Here is a 20031-nt window from a genome sequence, read left to right on the forward strand (position 1 = left end):
CCCCCCCCCCCCCCCGTCCTCTTCTCTCCGGCCTTGACACTGACATGAGCGGCTGCAGAGGAATGAGATGCATCCCTCCCTCCCTCCCTCCCTCAGCCACGACAACCTCAAAATGGAAGAAATGTGTTTTTCACGACTGGCTCTTTCCAGAACGCGCTTAAATAATGGAGTGGACTCAAAGTGTGCATCACCTTTCTCAGGAGAGGACGGCGCAAACGAGCGCAGCCAACAATTAGACAAACCTCTCTTCTCTCTCTTCCCCCCCCCCCCCTTACGATGGCGAAAGGTTAATGCTATCTGCTTAAACGCAAACCAGATTGCCCCGGGCGAGTGTGTGTGTGTGCGCGTGTGCATGTGCAACACACTCATGTTCACCCTTAGGGGTATGCTCAAAGGAAGTAGTACGGTGTATATGAGAACATCGGCAAGTGAGGAATTAGCCTTTCCAATTTGCAAATGAGGAACCTCCCTTCAGAAAAGGGATAAATTCAAAAATAATGTTTTTAATGTCTCTATATTTTACCAGCGGAGGCCCGTGCTGTCACCTGTAATTGTTTGGTGATCGCCCCTCTTTGGTGTTGGTTAATGAATCACAGTGCGCTGTTACCCACTCCTCACCCCGGCCTCCCCTCCAACCCCAACCCACCATTAGGGTGAATCACAGTGCGCTGTTACCCACTCCTCACCCCGGCCTCCCCTCCAACCCCAACCCACCATTAGCCCCCCCCCCCCCCCCCCCCCCCCCGGACTAATGACCTTATTTGCATCCCTGACATACCTCTGCATGATTGCTGCTGCTAATCTCCCATCCGATGCAGGAGCACACACATCCAGCTTCAAGTATTTATTACGCAAAGTCCGGCGTTTTCTCCTGAGTGACTCGCTAATGGCGGCTCGCCATTAAGTGCTAAATGGCTCGTCCACGCACTTTTATCCAAAGTGTCGGGAGGCTCGGGCCTGTGAAGACGCTCCTGCGTCACCAACACGTAATGAGCTGCGTATTTAAAAACCTTTGCTTTGTCAGTTTGACAGCTGATGGACGTGAGGAGTCCACTGATTGTCAGAGTTAATTATTGGCGACTAAAAGATGATCAGGATTGTGACTTGTCAACGTTACAACACTTTTCCTAAATGAGGCATGTTGTTCTTATTATCTACACGTCTATTTTTTATTCTATTTTCCAATATCTTTTTGGAAGATTTGATTGATAACGTATCCTCTCTAGAACATAATATGAACCTGGTAACCGCTCCTTATATAGTATTTATCTGCATTCACAACATAGTTTAAATGATAAGTAAGTTGTCAACAACTATAACTACATCTCCTTTACCTCCATTTGTTTGTGGAATAGTCAATTAATGACAATATTCTAATGAAATCATCGGAAATATTTTGTTATAGAAGATGATGTAAATAATAATCAATTAAAAATATTCGTAAAGATGCATTCAACAGCATTAATATTTGTTACAATTAATATGTTAATATACCTGTTTGAATGCAGCTTGTGAATTCTGAATATTGGGACTGAAAATTCCGGATTCTTCAAGATTTTGGCAGTAAGAATTTACACATTATCATTATGGATTATTATTATTTATCCTTTTTTTAAGGGGGTTCACTAATTTATTTTGTATATATTCCATAAAATAGAAATAATCAATCAACCAATCGTTTCAGCACTGGTTGGATTGTGTAAAAGAACAATCAGAGCAGATCTCAGAACCTTTAAGATACACAACAATTCAAAATAAAAAATCATTAGCATCCAAACAACAGCAACATAACAGAATTTAGTTTTATATAGAGAGTCTTCTGGTTCAGTCGACGGCTCCAGTCACAGCAGAGTTTGGTTTCTTGTGTTTCTCTAACCTCTGGCTGAGGTGTTTTTTCTTCACGCCTCCGTAAATCTGAGCGGCACAAACAGAAATATTCATCTGCTCAGATCGGCCTCCTTTCTTTCATTCCACCACATCAGAATATTAATTTACAGTATTTGGTTCGGAATATTAAAGTCATCTGTACCTTTTCAAATTCTTTTCAAATTCAAAGCCCCCTCCCCATCTTCCACTGATGAAGGCAGCCCAGGAGAGAGAAAGAGAAAGAGAGAGAGAGAGATAGAGAGAAAGAGAGAAAGAGAGAGAGGCTACGAGACGTGTCCTAACGCACTACCACTTGATAAGTCCCCCCCCCCCCCCCCCCTCTCTCTCTTTCTCCTCTTTTAAAGTCCGCAGGGATTTTCTGATGCATCCGATGTGTCAGGAATAATTAGGTTTTGTCAGATTTATCATCGCGGCACAAAACCCTCTCCCCGACTCGGGCCCCGGATCATGTTCTGCCTTGTTTGTGTGTGACAGCATTATTATTCTTGTTAGTCGCACAACACTTTGTGTGTCGGGCTGCCCTGTTGTTTCCGAGCGGAGAGGTGTTCCGCTCGCCGCCAGCTCCGCCGCTTATTGACAGCGGCTAAAGATATTCATCCATTTAGAGTTAAAAACATGTATCATGGTGTCCGAAAGCCAACTGCCGGGGCTGAAGTTGATTAATGGCAGAACCTAGCTGCCGGTTTCTCCTCTTGAGGAGCGACACGCACGGCCCCTGCATATTAACGAGTGGCTGCGCTTTCTATTAACTAGATAAAAAAGCCTCTCCTCCTGCCTTTGCTCCAGGGGCTCAGGGATGAGAAATTCTCCATTATTTATCATGTGGCCTGTTTCCCCCCCCCCCCCTTTCCTTTCTCCTTTTTCATGTATTTCAACCTGGTGTCATCAGTAAACTTTTAAATGCCAAACATGTCTGGAACATCACAGCTTATCGGCCTTACAGGGGCCGTGTTTTTCATGCAATTTTCATGTGCTTACTTACAGTAGACGTGAGGCATCATGTCAAATTAGCGTCTCGCAAACAACACGGTTGTTATGTCGGCTGCATGGTGCATGGAGCAGTTGATGTGTGCTTGTTTTTTTTACCATGCAACAAAATATTTATCAGCCGGCTGACGCCCACAGTGTGTATTCCATGTGTTCCAGGCATTCAAGGCCCAACAAAATGTGTTTCTGATTTCATTGAGTGATAATTAATTTGCCATACCCCTTTCTACTTTGTGTCCTTATACTCTAGGTGTTTCCCAGTTACTTTAAATTTTTCACATGAAAAGCTTAAGTGGTGAGTTTTTGATCTTGCACTTGGAACAGTAATTTGTCACCGAGCGCACAGGAGCTCTAAAGTTTATCGCCCATTGTGATTGTGTCGCAGGCCGCCCATCCACGTGAAGGAGGAGCCGCTCAACATGGACGACGACGACTGCCCGATGTCGCTGGTGACGACGGCCAATCACAGTCCGGAGCTGGAGGAGGACCGGGAGCTGGAGGAGGGGAACTTATCGGAGGACCTCGAGTGACTAGGGCGCGGCTTTTGGCCGACGTGTCCCTCCGCCCGGGCCGCACTGTTCCTCCCACGCAGACCTCCCCCCAGACTAGAAACCACTCCACAGCCCAAGCAGACACAGCCGACTCTCTCTCTCTTGTCTCTATCACCACTGGGACTATTTATTGAGCATGCATCCGGATGGAGAGCGGCCCGAAGGAACTCTTTGCTGCAGACCTTTGGGATCCCCGAACACGACAGGCATGAGTTGCCCGGTTTAAAAAAAACAAAACAAAAAAACTAACTCTCCGAGATTTCTTTAGAGATGGCGTGGCCACGTACAGTACAAGGAGGATGGACTCACGGATGTGGGGGGGGGGGTGGGGGAGACGAAACGAGCCGAGTCATGTTCCGTTGAAAGCTAGCGGCCTCATATACTGCCAAAAAGGAAGACGTTTTATGTTTGTGAATAACCCGACCCCACAGTAGTTGTTGACGTCTAGAGACAATTGCTGGTTCAATTCAAAGTTGTTGCTCTGTTCTCATTTGCACAGGAGTAGTCTCAGAAATTTGTGTCACTGCCTGTATGTTGCTACGATAATAAAAATAACCAGTATATTGTTTTCAGCTTTTTTTTTTTTTTTTTAAATCATCGTTTAATTTTCCAAATATGATTCTTTTCTCTTTTTTTTTTACACCACCAACTGTAAATGCCATTTCCCTGAATAGCACCAGACCTGCGGTACCCAGACTGTTGTTGCAGCTGTCCAAAAAAACTAAACAAAAAAAAAAATAGATAAAAAAAAAAAACAAAAGTCGGCTTCCGGTCTATTATCTGTTTGTGATTAAAGTTTGGGGGGGGGGGGGGGGGGGAATAATAATAATTGTTTGTGGAAAAAGCACCATTTACAAAACAAATGCATCTCTGCCTAATTTCCTTTCTCGCTGTTTCCTCCTGATACCTCCTCGTTCTGAAAGCTTTGTCTACCTGCAAACAGTCACAGGCAACAGCTAGAAACCAAAGCCAACAATGGCCAATAGCTTATAAGACAGACGGCCGACCAAAACTCCTCTCGGTCGCCTTCTGCCACTTTAAACTCGTACAAAGAGAAGCTTTCGTTCTGCAAAACTACCTTCAAAGTAACCTCTGGGATCGTTTTCCTTTTCGCCCCTATACAAAGATGATCGCTGGGAGAGAGAGATGTGGGTGGGGGCGGGCGGGCGGGCGGGCAGGGGGGCTGATTTTGTAAATTGATAACTCGTCCACTTTGGGGATTTTCTGCCAGAAATACTGTAGGTTGGAAAGAGGTGATGTGGTATTTGACTGGTGGAGAGCAGCTAACTGTAAAAGTGGATCATGACCAAAACAAAAGGAAAAAAAAACATTTGTGTATTCAATGGAAGTGCAGAAACATTGTGTTGTTGTGACGTTTATTTTGTACGTTTTGTTAAGCTTTACGCATCAAACTTCATCCTTTTTTTTTATTTGTTTTGTTTTTTGGGGGTTTCTTTTCTTTTCTCTTTTCTTTTCTAACCTGGTGAATATGTAACGTTCTAAGTGGGACTGTCCAAACTAATGTCTCGTCTTATTTCCGTCAGGGCGGTTCTTTTGCTCCGAGCCGCGTCGAAACAAACCGAAACTGAAAAACACCACAAACCAAACGTTTGAAACACAAAAAAATCTAGTGAAGCCAAATAATTTTCAAGTGGATATGAGATGACGTGGCTTGGTTACCGTGTGCGAGCAAATAATAATAGCCATTGCAGAAGAGGATATCTAAGGTGAAAGAGAGGGAACCTTTTCTAGGTGATATTTGCTTTAACTCCATCCAACAAGGAACACTCATCGTGTGGCTCGTGGCTTCTTAACCGTACGGGTGCAACCGTTTTTGGCACGGGCGCACTCCGGATCGGTGGCTCAGCTTTTTCTAATAACGCACACCGGTGATTCTTGACACTAAAGAGAAGAAGTCCCCGTCGTCTCCTGTCGCGGCCAAATGTCATCTAGAAAAGTGTTGTTGCTTTAATGGTCATTTCTGTTTTCAGTAAACCAAAGTTACACAAAATTCTGCCTCCTCTTGTACGGGATAAAGAAATCACAACCTGTTGAAGACACACAGACACTCACACACACACACACACACACACACGTATTCACAGCCCCCCCGAGCTTTTGGTCTGCAGATCTTCTTGTTTCGGTTAAATCTCCAGCTGCAGAGAAAATGTACGCTGTCAAAGAACCGACGAGTGTCTTTGTATCGCACTGTAACGAGCGACGCGTCCGCCTGCTTTGACCAAAATGGAAACACACTGTGCATACGTTGTCTTCAAGCCCAGGAATTGGCTGCGAGAGCTTAAAAACACGCAGACACGTGCAGTACTGTACACACACACACACACAGACACACACCAGTTCCACGTCAAGAGGGTGCTGGGCCACAGGAACAAAGCTTATCCCCTCAATACTTAACTGGAGTCAGCAAAAAACGACTTGAAGACGACGTTCTTAATAATCTTATCACACCAAATAAAAGGGACGCCGTGTCTTTCAAAAAAAAGAAAAAAAAAAGAAAGGAAAGAAAAAGGGTTCTCCCACTTACCCAAAAAGGCTTTCTGAAGCTTCTACCTCTGCACAACAACAACAACAACAAAAATTCAGAACAATTACGACAGATTGCACGAGTTATTAGAGCGCCACGCGAGCCGCTAACACTTCACCGCGCTTGTCTCATAGGACGTGGCTCCAACCAACGTTTACATTCCCTATACGTCGAGAAACGGAAGATTTGCATCGTAATAGGTTGTCCTCAAAACATTTGTAGAATGATAATGTATAGATTAACCTGTAAGGGAATATTGTGTTTTTAAAAAATGCATGTCTAAAAAAAAAATCATTTGGTGGACTGGAAACAAGAACTAAACTGAAAAAGAGTATAATACAAATCATCGGGACGATGGCCTAAATGTACGTACATTACCTCAGATATACTGTTTTGGGAAGGATTGAAAACCTGTCAGCCACAGAATGCATATTACCTGTAGATTTGCATGGGTTTTGTATAAATTAAGTAAAAAAAAAAAGTCTAAAATAGTTGCTTGCACATAATACCAGAAAGACCTCCAGAACTGCGATCTGCTCCTCCACTAGATTTTAGGATTGTCTGGATTTTCTGGGTTGATTTTGTCTGTATTTTGATAACTGTGCATACTTATGTAAAAAAGAAAAAAAATTGTTGGTGGACCCATACATTTACCAGACTTTTTTCTAAGAGGAAAAAAAAAAATCTCAGTGTTTCTTTTCTGACTTACCTGAATTTTTACTGTTTCTCTCTCATTGCTCGCTAAGAATAGCAAAACCTGCTTTTTCTGCATCTGCTTTGCGTAGCTGTAAGGCTTAACCTAATGTGTGTATTTATTGCTTGTACCTCTGTGCATACTTTATGAAGCATTATGTCTGCAGTTGAGTCATGTATCCTTTCTACTGCTATCCTTCTCTAATAATTGGGAATATGATCCCCGTATGTATACAGTAAATTGGGACTGTAGCAAACATATGTTTATGTAATTGGTGAAAACTTTTGTTTTGTTTGTTTTCGTTTTAATTTCCTGACGAAAGAGATTCAACAACATTTTTTGTTTATACTTTTCATTACTGTGTACTGTGTCCATACGTTAAACAAGGTTCTCTGACATTAGAAGGTCATGGTTGAGAATTGTAACAGACGTTTTTATTTTCTGTATTCATGGCATTTCACTGCTGAATAAAATAAAGGACCAAAACTTGGAATTTGAAAAACAACTGTCTACCTCCAGCATCAGAGAGTAACAAAAGAAAAAAGAAAAATCCCCTCTGCCGTTACACATACATCTTTTATTCTACAAAGGCACAGCCATGAAAATCTAGCTGGCATTACACTTTTAACGTTTCAGGAGCTGCTCCTTCAGAGATTTGAAGAGAAGGGGATGGAAGAAGAGAAAAAAAAGCGATTAAAGTTTAATGTATATGTTACAAGGCTTTGTTCCAGCTTCCAGCACCTAGTGTCTTGTTTAGAGGAGCGGGACACGGCAGTGTGTTGTCCACCCTCTGGACCTGTAATGGGTTTAGCCTTTGTATGATTTCCAAGCCCTCTGCTTTCATGTCCCACAAGCATGTCCCAGTCTCCACGGAAGTACTGCTCTGTGCCTTTTTTTTTTGTGAAAGGCTTTTGTGAGGAGTGACTTATGCCCAGCCAGGCTTCATTTCTGGGCTACACACTGCAAAAGTGGTTCTGGCACAGACTGCATTATTAAGTCTGGTGTCATGCTCATGTAAAAAATATATATCGGCCTTATTACCATCAGGGTTCTGCATCATGTAGAGAAAACAAAGATGTGAAATTTCATCAGACGTCTTCCATTTTTCCGTGCGTCTCCGAGACGGCAGTTTCCTCTTGACACTTCAAAAGAGGAGGGGGGGGCGGGGGGGGGGATGCATTTTAGCCTCTCGATTGATGGACTCTGACTGGTAAAACGCTATGACAGGCCGTGTGGCTAAATCAACTCCAGCAGGCCCACCACACCTTGTCGGTCATGGAGCGCCCTACACCCTGACACCCTCATTGAGATTCAAGCTGAATCTACCATGACCAATAGGTTGCCCATTAGCTCGTCTGTATGCCGGGAGCCTTCTACACGTTCCGACGGATGCTCAGGGACGTCGCGGGGCCCTTTGAATCATGTCCGCTGGTCATTTAATCGTAACGCTGATGCGTGTTCTTTTTCCTTACCATATGATGTCCCATGAGGGGGTCAGACAACAACAGCATTTTTCATAACGGCTCCTCTCGTTCTCCCCCCCTCTCCCCGATGACAGTCCCAGGCATCAGCCATGGCAGGCTCCTGTTATCTCCTCGGCAGTGGCGTTCCAGAGCATTAGCTAGCTCGCAAGGCACTCGTCTTCTGTGCTATTTATGCACTTGGAAGTGTTTGTGAATTCAAGTGAGGGATCGCATACGGAGTGCAACAAGGGCCGCTGTGTACTACACAACATCAGAGGGAGCTCCGACATTAAAGTGTGAGAGCGCCTGCTAGAGACCCTTCTTTCAAAGGCCATGAAATAATAATGGGTTGTGGTTAGAGAGGTATCCGTGAGTCACACTGGCTGCTTTTCATAAAGTGGAGTTATTTACAGTGCGATGAATAAAAGAAAGGGTAGCTGCTGGTGCAAGTCTTTTCCACATGAATGGTGGGGGGAGAGAAGTCCCTCTAATATACAGTGGCAGCTACACGAGAGGCCGGGAAATGGAGAATGCACTGAAAGAGGAGTTAATTTCATATTTCTTTTTGAAAAGGGTGATTTTGGAGGTTTGAAGCAACATTTGATATTTTGAAAAACGCGTGCTTATTAGCATTCTTTTGGAGAGTTTGATAAAAAAAGATTGATACTTCTCCAGCATCTTTACAGTAAATAGGACCCAGAGCTATAGTTAGCTCAGTTAGCTCGGTGAGCTTGATTAGCTTAATCCCCGACTCCGCTGGTCAGAAACACCACTAACACCGACTAACATCTGTTTTTTATCTGTAATGTGAGTGGATACGATTGGCCTTCACTCGCGAGTCAAATGATTCTGCAGAAGTTGTTATTGGCTCTGGCTCAGATCGGCAAAAGCAAAGCAGTCAATCACCTTTTTTTATCAAGTTTACCTGCATTTAAATATAACCACAAATTTAGCTGTATTACCATTATTGATTAGTTCAGTTATCTTAGTAAGCTTAGTTAGCAAGGTCAAAGTTTAGTTATGCAGTATGTTTAAAATGAACATCGCTGACTATAGTGGTGAACAGGCTTAAAATATGAGCTCCGTTAGCTCCATTAGCTTAGCTATCTCAATTAGTCAAGTCAAAGTTCATGTTTAAAACAACCACCAAAGCTTTGAACATGCTCCGATCTTAGTGAGCTCAGTTACAGCGTAAAGGTCGGCAGGGTGAACAGCAAGCTCGGCTCTGTCCATGTGTTATATCTCCATTTTCATGCTTAAAGCTATTTTACAAGAAAGTTGGGGTTTTACAGCGGATTATATTTTGACATTCCCCCTTTTTCTGGTTTTATGCTAAGCTAAGCTAATTGGCTGTTGGCTGTGGTATCATCTTCTTGTCGAACTCTTGGGAAGAAAGTGCAGGAGGAAGTTCTTGCTCTAACTACTCATTGAGCCTCTTTGACATAACGAGTCGTGTGAGAGGCCACTTGCCTAACGTCCTGCCCCTCCGAATTAGACAGCGTTTCCTGGCATCTTTCATTTCATCTCCAACACTGACCAATTAGGTCAATTTATGAACCGACCCCATGTGGGATCGGGTGGTAAATATCTCCAGTCTCGCGGTTTATTGATTAAGAGTCCAGGCTCTCTCTCTCTCTCTGTTTCTCTGTCTCTATCTCTTTCTTCCTCCCTCCACCCCTCCTGACCTGACCATGCGTGTCGACTCCAGAGAAGACCCTCTCTCCCCCCCCAGGCTGCGAAATTGCCTGCTAAATAGTCCGAGGCAATGGCAACGCTAATTGAGATCATCATTATTATAATTGCGGGCCCTGAAAAGCGCGTCTTAAATAATTTGCATTGCTCTCAAGTTGATATTGGACGCAGTGCAAAAATAATTGCATAGCTCGGAGGCATGACACTCCGTTTCGGTGGTGGGAGAGGGGACGCTTGTGACGCCTAGCCCCACCCGGCAAGAGTAGCCCCCCACCCCCCCGAGCCAGCACTTGGTTGGTTGCCACAAGGTGTTGGGCTCCGTATCGGATACCTTCAGAGTACTCTGCGGTGGGTTTTTGGTACTTTTTGTGGCCACTGTGATGTAACGACCTTCCTTGTCAAAGCCTCACAGTCAGCACATTTTTAGTCAAATCGATGAAAAAAAGACTCCCCTGACATCAGAGTCCTTTAATTCGTGGCCCAGTCTAGTGTTTTCCACTGGTCACTGTGGTTTTAAACTCAACCTGACTCCAAACTCACCTGCCCCATGTCTCGACTTTCCACTCGGTCGAAAGGAGCTGCCGAGATCCACAAGAGAAGACTGTCTGACCTCGATGCATAAAAATTCACTCATCATTTCAACATATGGTCCTGATGCATAAGGTGCTTTTTCACTTTGTGCGGATGTGTTGTGCTGGAGCCGAGGTTTAATGTATGCAAGAGAAATGCCTCTTTCTCCAACTGAAACAAGGGATTAACCAACAAAATGGTGAGAAACTGCTGATATTCATGAATTCTTGCCTGTGGCACTATCTGCCACACACACACACACACACACACACACACACACACACACACCAGGTTCTCTCCTTCTGTCACACGCATACACAAGAACAGAGAGACTTGACAATAGCCTTAATGAAGATTATATGGTTACATGATATAGCTCATTATTGGTTTTCTGTACGCCTTAGCAACAATAACAACAACAACAAACACAACCCCGCTGGTAAATCCGCCTTTGAAACTGAGCCCATCAAAGACGAGTGAAAGGGTAGAATCAGATTAACTAAATCCTCTTAGAAACAACACTCGTCCTTTATCTGCCACATTCCCCCTCTTTCCCTCACACTATCTCTCCCTCTCTCTCTCTCTCTCCATCTCTCATGTGACTCTCTTCACTTCCATGTTGTGATGAATCAAGCTGTCTGATGTGTGCGCAGGTGGCTGGAGAGGTTACGCTCAAGAAGTCGAGGAAAAGAAGAAAGAAAAATGCCAACTCTCATCTTTAATCCATGGTAATCACATCTGGCCCTAATCACCGATTCATAATGGAATTTTTTAATGGAATGATTTCAATTACGCACCTAGCACCACCGGCACCACAGAATTCTGCAATTAATTTTAGACAATGCAATTGTACAACTTTTATTTTTGTGTTTGAGAACGTCTTGTTTGTTTGTGGAGCTGATGAAGGAGAAGTTTGGTCTTGATGTTGTGGGGGGGGTAGGGAATTATTAAAAAATATATAAAAAAGGAAAGGAAAAACCTTTGGAGTTGCTCACGAGGGGGTTGGGGGTGTTGAAGGAAAAAAAGAAGTATCTAGCATTAGTGAGGAATGGTGGGTTAAATCACTTACTGAAGATTTTTAATGACATTTCAGTGTTCCTTGTATAATTACTCTTCATCCGAGATGGGCCGTAATGCTGTTGGACAGTCGCGGTTCAGGCTCGCTAGCTCGCTTCATTAGCGTGTCATTCCTATTTCACATCAGAGGCTTTAATTGTAATGCTGAATATGCACAGCTCTCCACAGAAGCCTAATCAAAGTGGATCCACTTGTATTATTAATATCAGAAATCAGCCCGCTTGCTATTTTTTTATAAATAAAAGAATACAGACGCATAAATCAGCTGTCATTTATTAGCATGGCCCTGGCATATCCGCCAGACATGCAAGGAGAGCAACCCCACCCCATCTCCGTTCCTCCCCTGCATCACTCATCAAGATTTAAAAAGAAGAAAAGACAGAGAGGAGAGAAGAAGGAGAACTGCATTAAATATGCATACTAATTCCGCCTTGAAGTAATCAGATTACAAAGCAGGTGACACTCTGAGCTCAAAGAAAAAAAAAAAATTGGCTGTCTGGCAATAACAAGGGGATGGAGAGGTTCACGGGAGAGAAAAGATGGAAGGGTGGACAGAGAAGGAGGGACGCGATGGGAGGATTAAGGATTTACATTCAAAAGCAAATACCAGGAGAGAAAAGAGTCAAGAAGAAACAGTGTCTTTGAAAAGGGGCCCAGGATGAGGACTGAGTGCCCCCCCCCCCCCGCCCCCCTGCAGGTTGTGCTGACCAGCCATAAAAAGGCAGCTGTGCTTCTTGAATCCCGTGGCAGTGGGAGTCAAAGTGCCAGGAACCCGCTAATCCACCTCGCCGGATGGAGGGTTTAGGTGCTGATGCAGATGGCACGAGGAAAAGTGCAACTGAATACCTGCCCTGACTCTGAGGGGAGACGCCGGAGCTTTGTGGATTTCTTTAGATCGTTTTTTGCAGAACTGCAGAAAGAAGCGATTGTGCCAAGTACCAGAGGCTGATCTAAAGAAACACAGTTCATCAGCTCAAAGAAAGGATTCAAGTTTCTTTTTTTCCCCTTTGATTTCCTTGCCAGATTTTTAGTCACAGATGCATTTGCTCTTAGGTCTCATTTTATTGTTGTGTACCTGAATGGGTTCACTGGTTCCCAACCCAAGGTTCAGAGATGAAGCAGGACAAGGGACTGAAAGGGGCCACAAACCAAAACCACTGGAAACCACATCAATCGTCCCATATATATATTCCAAGATGGATGACATGACAACTCCCCAAATGTGTCCCCAAAGCATCTTGATCGCCACCTATTGGCTGGCTGCAGTAAAGGTGATGAACCCTGCCTCCTCCGTGTTAGCAGATGTGACATGGACGGAACTAAAATTTCAAAGTACACATCAAGAACATTTTTCACAAAGGTGTTTTCTGTCATTTTGGGTAATTCCTTATTGATACTCTGAAGCTAATTCTGTTTTGATTCAAACAGTGTCATCATGATTGAAAGTCTAAATGTGAAGGATGGAAAGGTTTGTATATCTTGGATATTTTGGCTTCATTTCTGGATCGTGGGATGAAGCGGAGACACGTCCTCCATCTTTCTATACAGTCCAAGGGGTATTTAGGTAAATCCTTCAACTGAAATGTACCTGGTAGCTATCTATTAAGAAAAAGTACAAAACTAGCAATACTCAAGTTTAACAACCTTGAAATTGTACTTACTGTACTTAGATTATCAGAAAAAAGTATCAAACTATCATTTGCCAGTCTCAGTCAGAAGCGAACGACAAAAACTCTCCGCCCTTTGTCACATTTAATGTCAGAATACAAGAGGAAGTCGGCTTCAGGTGGGTGAGACAGACATGGATTATTAATTAGACATTAATGGGGATACAGACATTAATTAAGCATTGACGTGGAGTCTCCTCACACTGAGTCTGTCCTCACTCCTCCCCCTGTCACGTCCTTCCTCCCTGTTTCTATCTATAGCTCCGTCGTCTGTGGCCTCAGCCCTCCACCCGCTGCCTGTCCTCTGTCATCTGTGTGTGGAGAGGCCGATGTAAGGCCTGCACACCGCTGCTTCATGGGTTGAGGTTTTTTAATTGTGTGCCAGTAGGGTGCATTTTGGGGGCCGATCCCATTTGCGTCACTCGTTTAAAGCTGGCAATGTACTTACTGCAGTGTACACATTCCAACGCTGGTTGCTTTGTTCTGCTACTGTTTATATTTCCTTCCTCACATTGACCTGTTCTCTAAAGTTTGCCGTCTACAAAAATAGTTGGTTTTGCAACAGGCAAACAAACATCAGCTCGGGCGTCAACATGCAGGAGGGGAATCGAACCCTGCTTCGAGATGGAGGGCTGTGTAAACCGCACCCTCGCTAACTAGAGGCTGAAGGGAACAGTGTGGAGAGAAGAAAGGTAATGTAAGGAGACACTGAATTACTTCCCCGTGTACTGTACATGCTACAATCCTGCGAGGAGGCAGGTGGAGAAATGATAGTGGCAGCGGGGGGTGGCAGTGTTCAAGTGCAGGTCAGCTCCATTACCCGCGTCCAGCATGTCCCCCTCACATCCTGAACATACATATATAACCCCAGTTTGATGATATTCTCTCCCAATCTCGCTCGTTTCCATTCCGCACCTCTTTGATCTGCAATTTGCATTTTAGCACCCACGGGGTGAAAATTATTTGGATGAGATTTATTTTTTTCTCTCTCTCTCTCTCTCTCTCTCTCTCTTCTCTCCCCCTCGCTGCCTTCTTTTCTGCATCTTCTCACTCACCCGTTCACCATACCTGGGGCTCGTAAACTCATCCCTCCCTCCTTGCACGGCTCCCTCCATCCCTCCGTCCCCCCTCCACCGACGCTCGCCGCCGCTGTGCCGCTCAGGATCTCCTTTTAATATCAGCTGTGCCTCCGGAACGAAACAAACAAATTAGCTGACGGGAGAGGGAGCGGGTTCCTCCTCACCTGTGCCTGATCCTTGGAGTGAGCACGAGCTGGAGACAAATGGGACGAGGTGGCCTCTGGCAGTGATACAAGTACTGCACTACATTGTGAGGTTCTTTATAGTTTTACTCTAACACAGGTATTGGACAAGTACTTTTGAATCCAGTACTGTAATATATAGTGTGATATGGAGGTTATTAAGTTATATGAGAAGCCACCCCTCTCATGTCTGTACAGTAAATATGAAGCTACCACCAGCAGTCCCTTAACTTGGGGAAAAACATCATCTCCTCTTAAAGCATCATGATTTTTGCAGATGGTCTCTCTTCTAATTTTTCATCTGATTCTCAACAACTAACCAAATCTGTGTATTTCCCATCATGTCAAACTATGAATCAAACTAAGTGATTATCTCAACACCCTCGTCACCATTTTCTCGTGACCCTGAGGAGGAGGAGTGAGCCATTCTTCTGCAGGACCAGTACATTCTGATGATAACACCTTGTGTATACTTGTAATGAAGGATCGTGCCATACTTGTGGCAGAGCAGCATCATCATCCCCCCCCCCCCCCCACACACACACAAACCAGACACTCGTCTGCCTCCAGCTCGCTGCCCATCTGATGATTTTTAAACAATTTATATTTGTTATCCTATCAAAGAGAAGGCGTGCGGCTATCAAACGCGCGAGGTGCACGCTCTCTCGGCTGAGGGGGCCCTCCTCAGCCGGCCGATGCCGCATTCCTTATTCCATTTTATCTCTCTTGGTGTGTTATTTTATTTTTGTGTGACTAATGTCAGTAACAGCTACCGGTAATAAAATGCTTGTTAGGGTTTGTGATGTCGCCTCGGAGCGTCGGCTTTGATACCACGCCAGGCCGTTTGCCAGTGTTTCCTGATTACCTCCGCCGCAGACTGCATGTTTATTGATTGGGAGTTAATAAAGCGAGGCCCTGCGTTCATTCTCCCCCCCGCTTCCCTTTTTTTAAGCAAAAGGTGAGAGTGCCTTTGATGTGGGGAAGTCATACATTGTCAGGCAACATGAACGCACGTGTTGTAATGTCAGCTTTGCTGCTAGCCCCCTTTCTTCTCTCCACGCCGTGTGTGCAGGAGGTGCGTCGAGGTTCTCGTCGTTGTTGGTGAATAAATTGAACGTGCTACACAAAAAACAAATGGTGCCAATTACTTACATTACCTGCAGGCGGTGGAGGTGACTTTATTTTGCTGTGTGTAAATGCTGACATCTAATTCTACGGTATATCTTTGCATCTGGCTGTCTTCACGTGTCAGCGCTTTCATGTCTTCACGTGTGGGTCTGTCACCGTGAGCCTGTCTTCTCCGGATCTGTTTATCTGCTGGCGACTTGTGTCTTCGCCGCACCCCCGTACCACGCCCCCCCCCGCTCTTTCTATACTGTCTGTCCCCATGACAGTCAGTATGGTGAATTCATCCCATCGCCGGCTTTATTGTCTCCATGCCACGGTTCATCCCGGCCCCTTCCCCAGACACAGGATGATTTCCTTTTCTCTACCTCTGGCTGTCTCCCCCCCCCCCCCCCCCCCCCCCTCTCCTCTCCTCTGAACTCCACTGAGCCAGCAGTCGTGTCAAATCAAAATAACATCTTTAAAAATTCAGTCAACATTACCCCTACAAACAGCGAGGGCCTTCCTGTTGGCTATTCATGTATTCAGGTGTACATTGTATCATGGTGGTGATGCATTTCGGAGGGCGCCCCGTTGCAATTCCATCAAAATTTGATGTATTCATTCATAGTCACTAGTAAACTCTGTTTGTTTGCAGATAACCGTGATGTTTACCGGGAGGCCGGGGCCATGGGAGAGCAGGACGGGGCCTCATGCAGATCGGTTTCTTATCGGCCGAGCGGTGGCCCTGCACCTGCCGGCCGTGTAAACCCCTGCTCGGCCCCCCGCGGGAAAGGAAAGGTTCTCTTCTCATCTTTCCTGTTGATTTCACACCACTCCACTCATTCTCCATGTATCTTGATGTGTGCTTGTTTTTCCTCAACCCCTCTATCTCCTCCTCTCAAATTTCCCGCAGTATTTACATCCTACTTTCGTGTCACATTCTCAAACCCAAAATCAAACCAAAGTGCCACCGCCTCAGGATCTTTCTCCCTGGCCTGTGTAGCATTGTGTTTGCCGATCACTACAACTGCTTATTATATCCTAGTCTTATTCATTTATTTGATTCCTTATAATAAAAACACCATGTAGTGCTTGTGGAGGCAGCGTAATGTGGATTATTATGTAAATAGATAGTATAAAGGCTTGATTTGCTCCTCGCCCCCCTTCTTCCCCCTCTTCCGCTTTCACTTCCTGGAGTTTCTCCCCCCATGACTCTCTCTCTCTTTCTCACTCGCTCTCCCTCTCTCTATCTCTTCCTTGGAACGGTCCCCAAATAAAAAATCTTATCGTGTCAAGCCGCATTACGAACATCAAAACATTTCTGTTTACAACATCGCAGTCGTGTCAATTAAATCTGATAAATTATTCAAACATTTATCTGCTCTCCCCCCTCTCAGCCAGCCGTGCCTGGGGGAATTTTTAATCAAGCTTCTTATTTGCTTTAAATTAGCGGCGTCAAGTGTGCATTTGTGTAAAATCCCTGGTATCATTAAAGATTTATCAATTGGAAAATCTGTTTGGGTTGATTTGGGCTGTTAATTGGCTAGGAGGCCGTGCGGCGGCTCGGCACGACGTCTGCAACAAGTGCCTCCGAGTTGAGGCAGCTGCGTCAGCTCAATATGCATCTGCTGCAGATCAACGCCACCAAACTCAACTGGTCAATTTAGCTGTATGCTATTCATGTATCTTATCTTTAATAAAAACTGATTTATTTAGCTTTCAATGTTTTCCCTCTCTGTAGTGAAGAGTTCTGCTCTAGATGATATTTATATTTTTGTATATTATAGCAAACCTGTCCAGTCAGAGGCCACTGTGCTCTCGTCCAATCACAGGGGTGCATGTAAGGTATGCATGCTGCTGATTGGTGGAGTTTGGGGAGTAGGCCTACTGATTTCAGATGTTGCAATTCCCCACCTGTCCAGTAGTGGTCCTCAGTGGTGCCCTCCCCTGCCCCATCACCCCCCTGACCCATCACCTTTCTCACTCCTGCCCATCAAACACCAGCCTCAGCACATGTTCACCCCCCCCGGTGTGTAGCTCCACCTTTCCTACATGTGTTGTCTCGGGCTCTCCTGCAGTTCCTCCGTCTCCGTTTTGCTTCCTGCATGACTTCACGTGTATTTCCGAGGCCCCCTGCTCTTCCCTTCATTCCCTCTGTCTGACTCTCTGATCACAGCTGTATTTGTCTCCACGTCGGCAACGTAAAGCCCTGCTGCTGCTCCTCTGCCTCTGCCTTGTGAGTCTGCATATGACTCCTCGTTCATCAGCTCACACGGTGGATTTTCCTCCGTGCTCTTAAACAAACAGTGTTACGTAGCTGATACATCAAGTCAGTGGATGATGAGGGATACCTGCACTAAAGAAACATGTCTCTCCGACCTGAGTCCTTGAATGTTAACTTGCTAATCTGGGGGTTTCATCAAGGGGACGGTCATAGATGGTCTCAGTCATTAGATGACACAGACGTGTACTCGGAGTCGACTGTTCAAGCTTCCATTGGACTGTGAAGCTCGCCGTCACTCAGCACGGCTACAAATTGAATCTTCCTCCAGTGAAATTACTCTCTTGACCAGCTGCTTCCAACATGTCAGTGCCGTGGCGGCCCGCAGCTCCATCTTCTCCCCCCCCCACACCCCCCTTCCTAGTGTCTGCCTCCGCTCTGCCAAAAAACCAACCCGCACATCTGTCTCGCTTTGCTGCGTCTGCGGTGGGAGTCTGGCATGTACAAGTACACTTTTACAGCAGGTTATAAAACATGCGATCAATCTCGGTGTTTTCATATATCGCTTGATAACGTTCCCGCAGCCGAAATGGAAGTCTGGAGGCGGAGGCGGCTGCAGACTCCCACCTCGCTGTGCCCGGTTCGCCATGAGGCCGCAGCTCACATCAACTCTGCAACACAAGCCAGGTTTTGTTTGTCTCTTTAAAATAAAAGCAGGTCTGTGTAAGCTCACAGCTGAGCTCCACCTCAAGTGCCACTTAAACCTGCTCTCAACTGCTAAGCTTCATGTTCGTTTTTTTTCTTTCTTCCAAACCTTTAATATACGAGCACGGCTGCAAACGGGGGCCATGTTTGTTTCAAAGCAAAATAGGTACAGATCAGAGTCTTGAGTGAGATAGTTTCAAATCTGCTCTTTGATTTCTCGTCTGCAAATTAACAACATTCACATAAATGTCAAAACAGTCATATAAATGTCAATTATTCCTTCTATAATATGGTCACAGTGTGAAGTACCGCAGCACCTCTTGCACTAATTGTAAAGACTGGTATTTTAGATACCAGTCTTTACAGTCTTTAGGTATTTTCTTATCGTGAAAATTCACCTGAACGCCAGCTCAAGTCGGAACAACAATGTGGCGCATGAGTTGACGACATCATCACTTGTTAACCAATCAAAATATTTTTACAATGAGCTTTTAATAGTAGTTTTTAATGGGAACTTGTCAAATATGACACTCAAGTAAATTGCACATCTGTCTCTCACAAGCTCCTAACACCAGATTTCTTTTCACCAAGACAAACATTTTTATAATTAACACCCACACACACACACACACACATACACACACACACACACACACACACACACACACACACACTCACACACACACACACACACACACACACACACACACACACACACACACACACACTCATCCTGGAGCTCGAGACAGCCTGTGTAATGTTTAGCAGAATAATACATTTATAGTTCTTTGGAGTTTCATTTGTCATATCTGAGAACATTTTCTTCACCCTAACTTGACATATGATCGCAGAAATGTACGGGCAATTTGGGAGACTTGGAAATATTTACAGAACACAATACCTGTTGAAGAACTTGTTTGACATTTTTTGAGGAAAAATATATTGAATTACCTTCTGGCCAAGAGTTAAATAAAAAGATCAACACCAGACTGGTGTACGAAACCTCAAATATAAAGCGATAACCTCGCAGGCCTGTCAGGAGGTAACTTAATCTGAGGAAAACAGCTTGTTCAAATGTGTCCCCCACAAGCTCCTTCCACCAGGTTCCGTGGTAATCCGTCAAGTAGTTTTTGCGTAATCCTGCTAACAAACAAATAAAAAAAGAGTTAAACTAACTCCAGCCTTGAACAAAGCTGAAGCAGCCATACCAGCAGGATACTGGTAACATTTAAAAGTGAATCAGCTGGTGTCACGGCGCAGCGAGAGACAGGCACCAGATGGCAGCCACATGTCCGTCTCAGGCCTCTCGGAGGTTAGACTGAGGTCAAAGAGCAGATCTGTGGTCCTCACGAAAACCCCAGCGCCTCTCCTTCTCCATCCCTCCCTCCGTCTATCCCTCACTTTTTCCAGTCTTCTTGTCTCTCATGTCACTGGCACACTCCCCCCCCCCCCCCCACCCCCCTGTTCTCCTGTCCTCACGTGAAATGTATATATCCCTCAGCAACAGATTAGAGGCAAGGCAGCGCACCAAGTGTTTAACATTCTATTGTCCCACATACATGCGGCGCGGTGCAGTTTTCCAGTGTTGTTTTTGAGGGATTTCT

The 20031-nt window shown here is 44.9% G+C and overlaps 1 protein-coding gene across 1 annotated transcript in view; it reads left to right on the forward strand.

The window, feature by feature from the left end:
- foxp2 (forkhead box P2) overlaps window positions 1-3993 on the forward strand; it is a 93852-nt gene extending 89859 nt beyond the window's left edge. The window contains exon 17 of the mRNA XM_053415384.1: window positions 3260-3993. Within this exon, the coding sequence (XP_053271359.1) occupies window positions 3260-3404 (145 nt within the window). The 3' untranslated portion in view covers window positions 3405-3993. The remainder of the gene's footprint in view (window positions 1-3259) is intronic.
- The last annotated feature ends 16038 nt before the right edge of the window (window positions 3994-20031 follow it).

The sequence above is a fragment of the Pleuronectes platessa genome, chromosome 22, assembly GCF_947347685.1.
Source record: "Pleuronectes platessa chromosome 22, fPlePla1.1, whole genome shotgun sequence".
Taxonomy (NCBI): Eukaryota; Metazoa; Chordata; class Actinopteri; order Pleuronectiformes; family Pleuronectidae; genus Pleuronectes; species Pleuronectes platessa.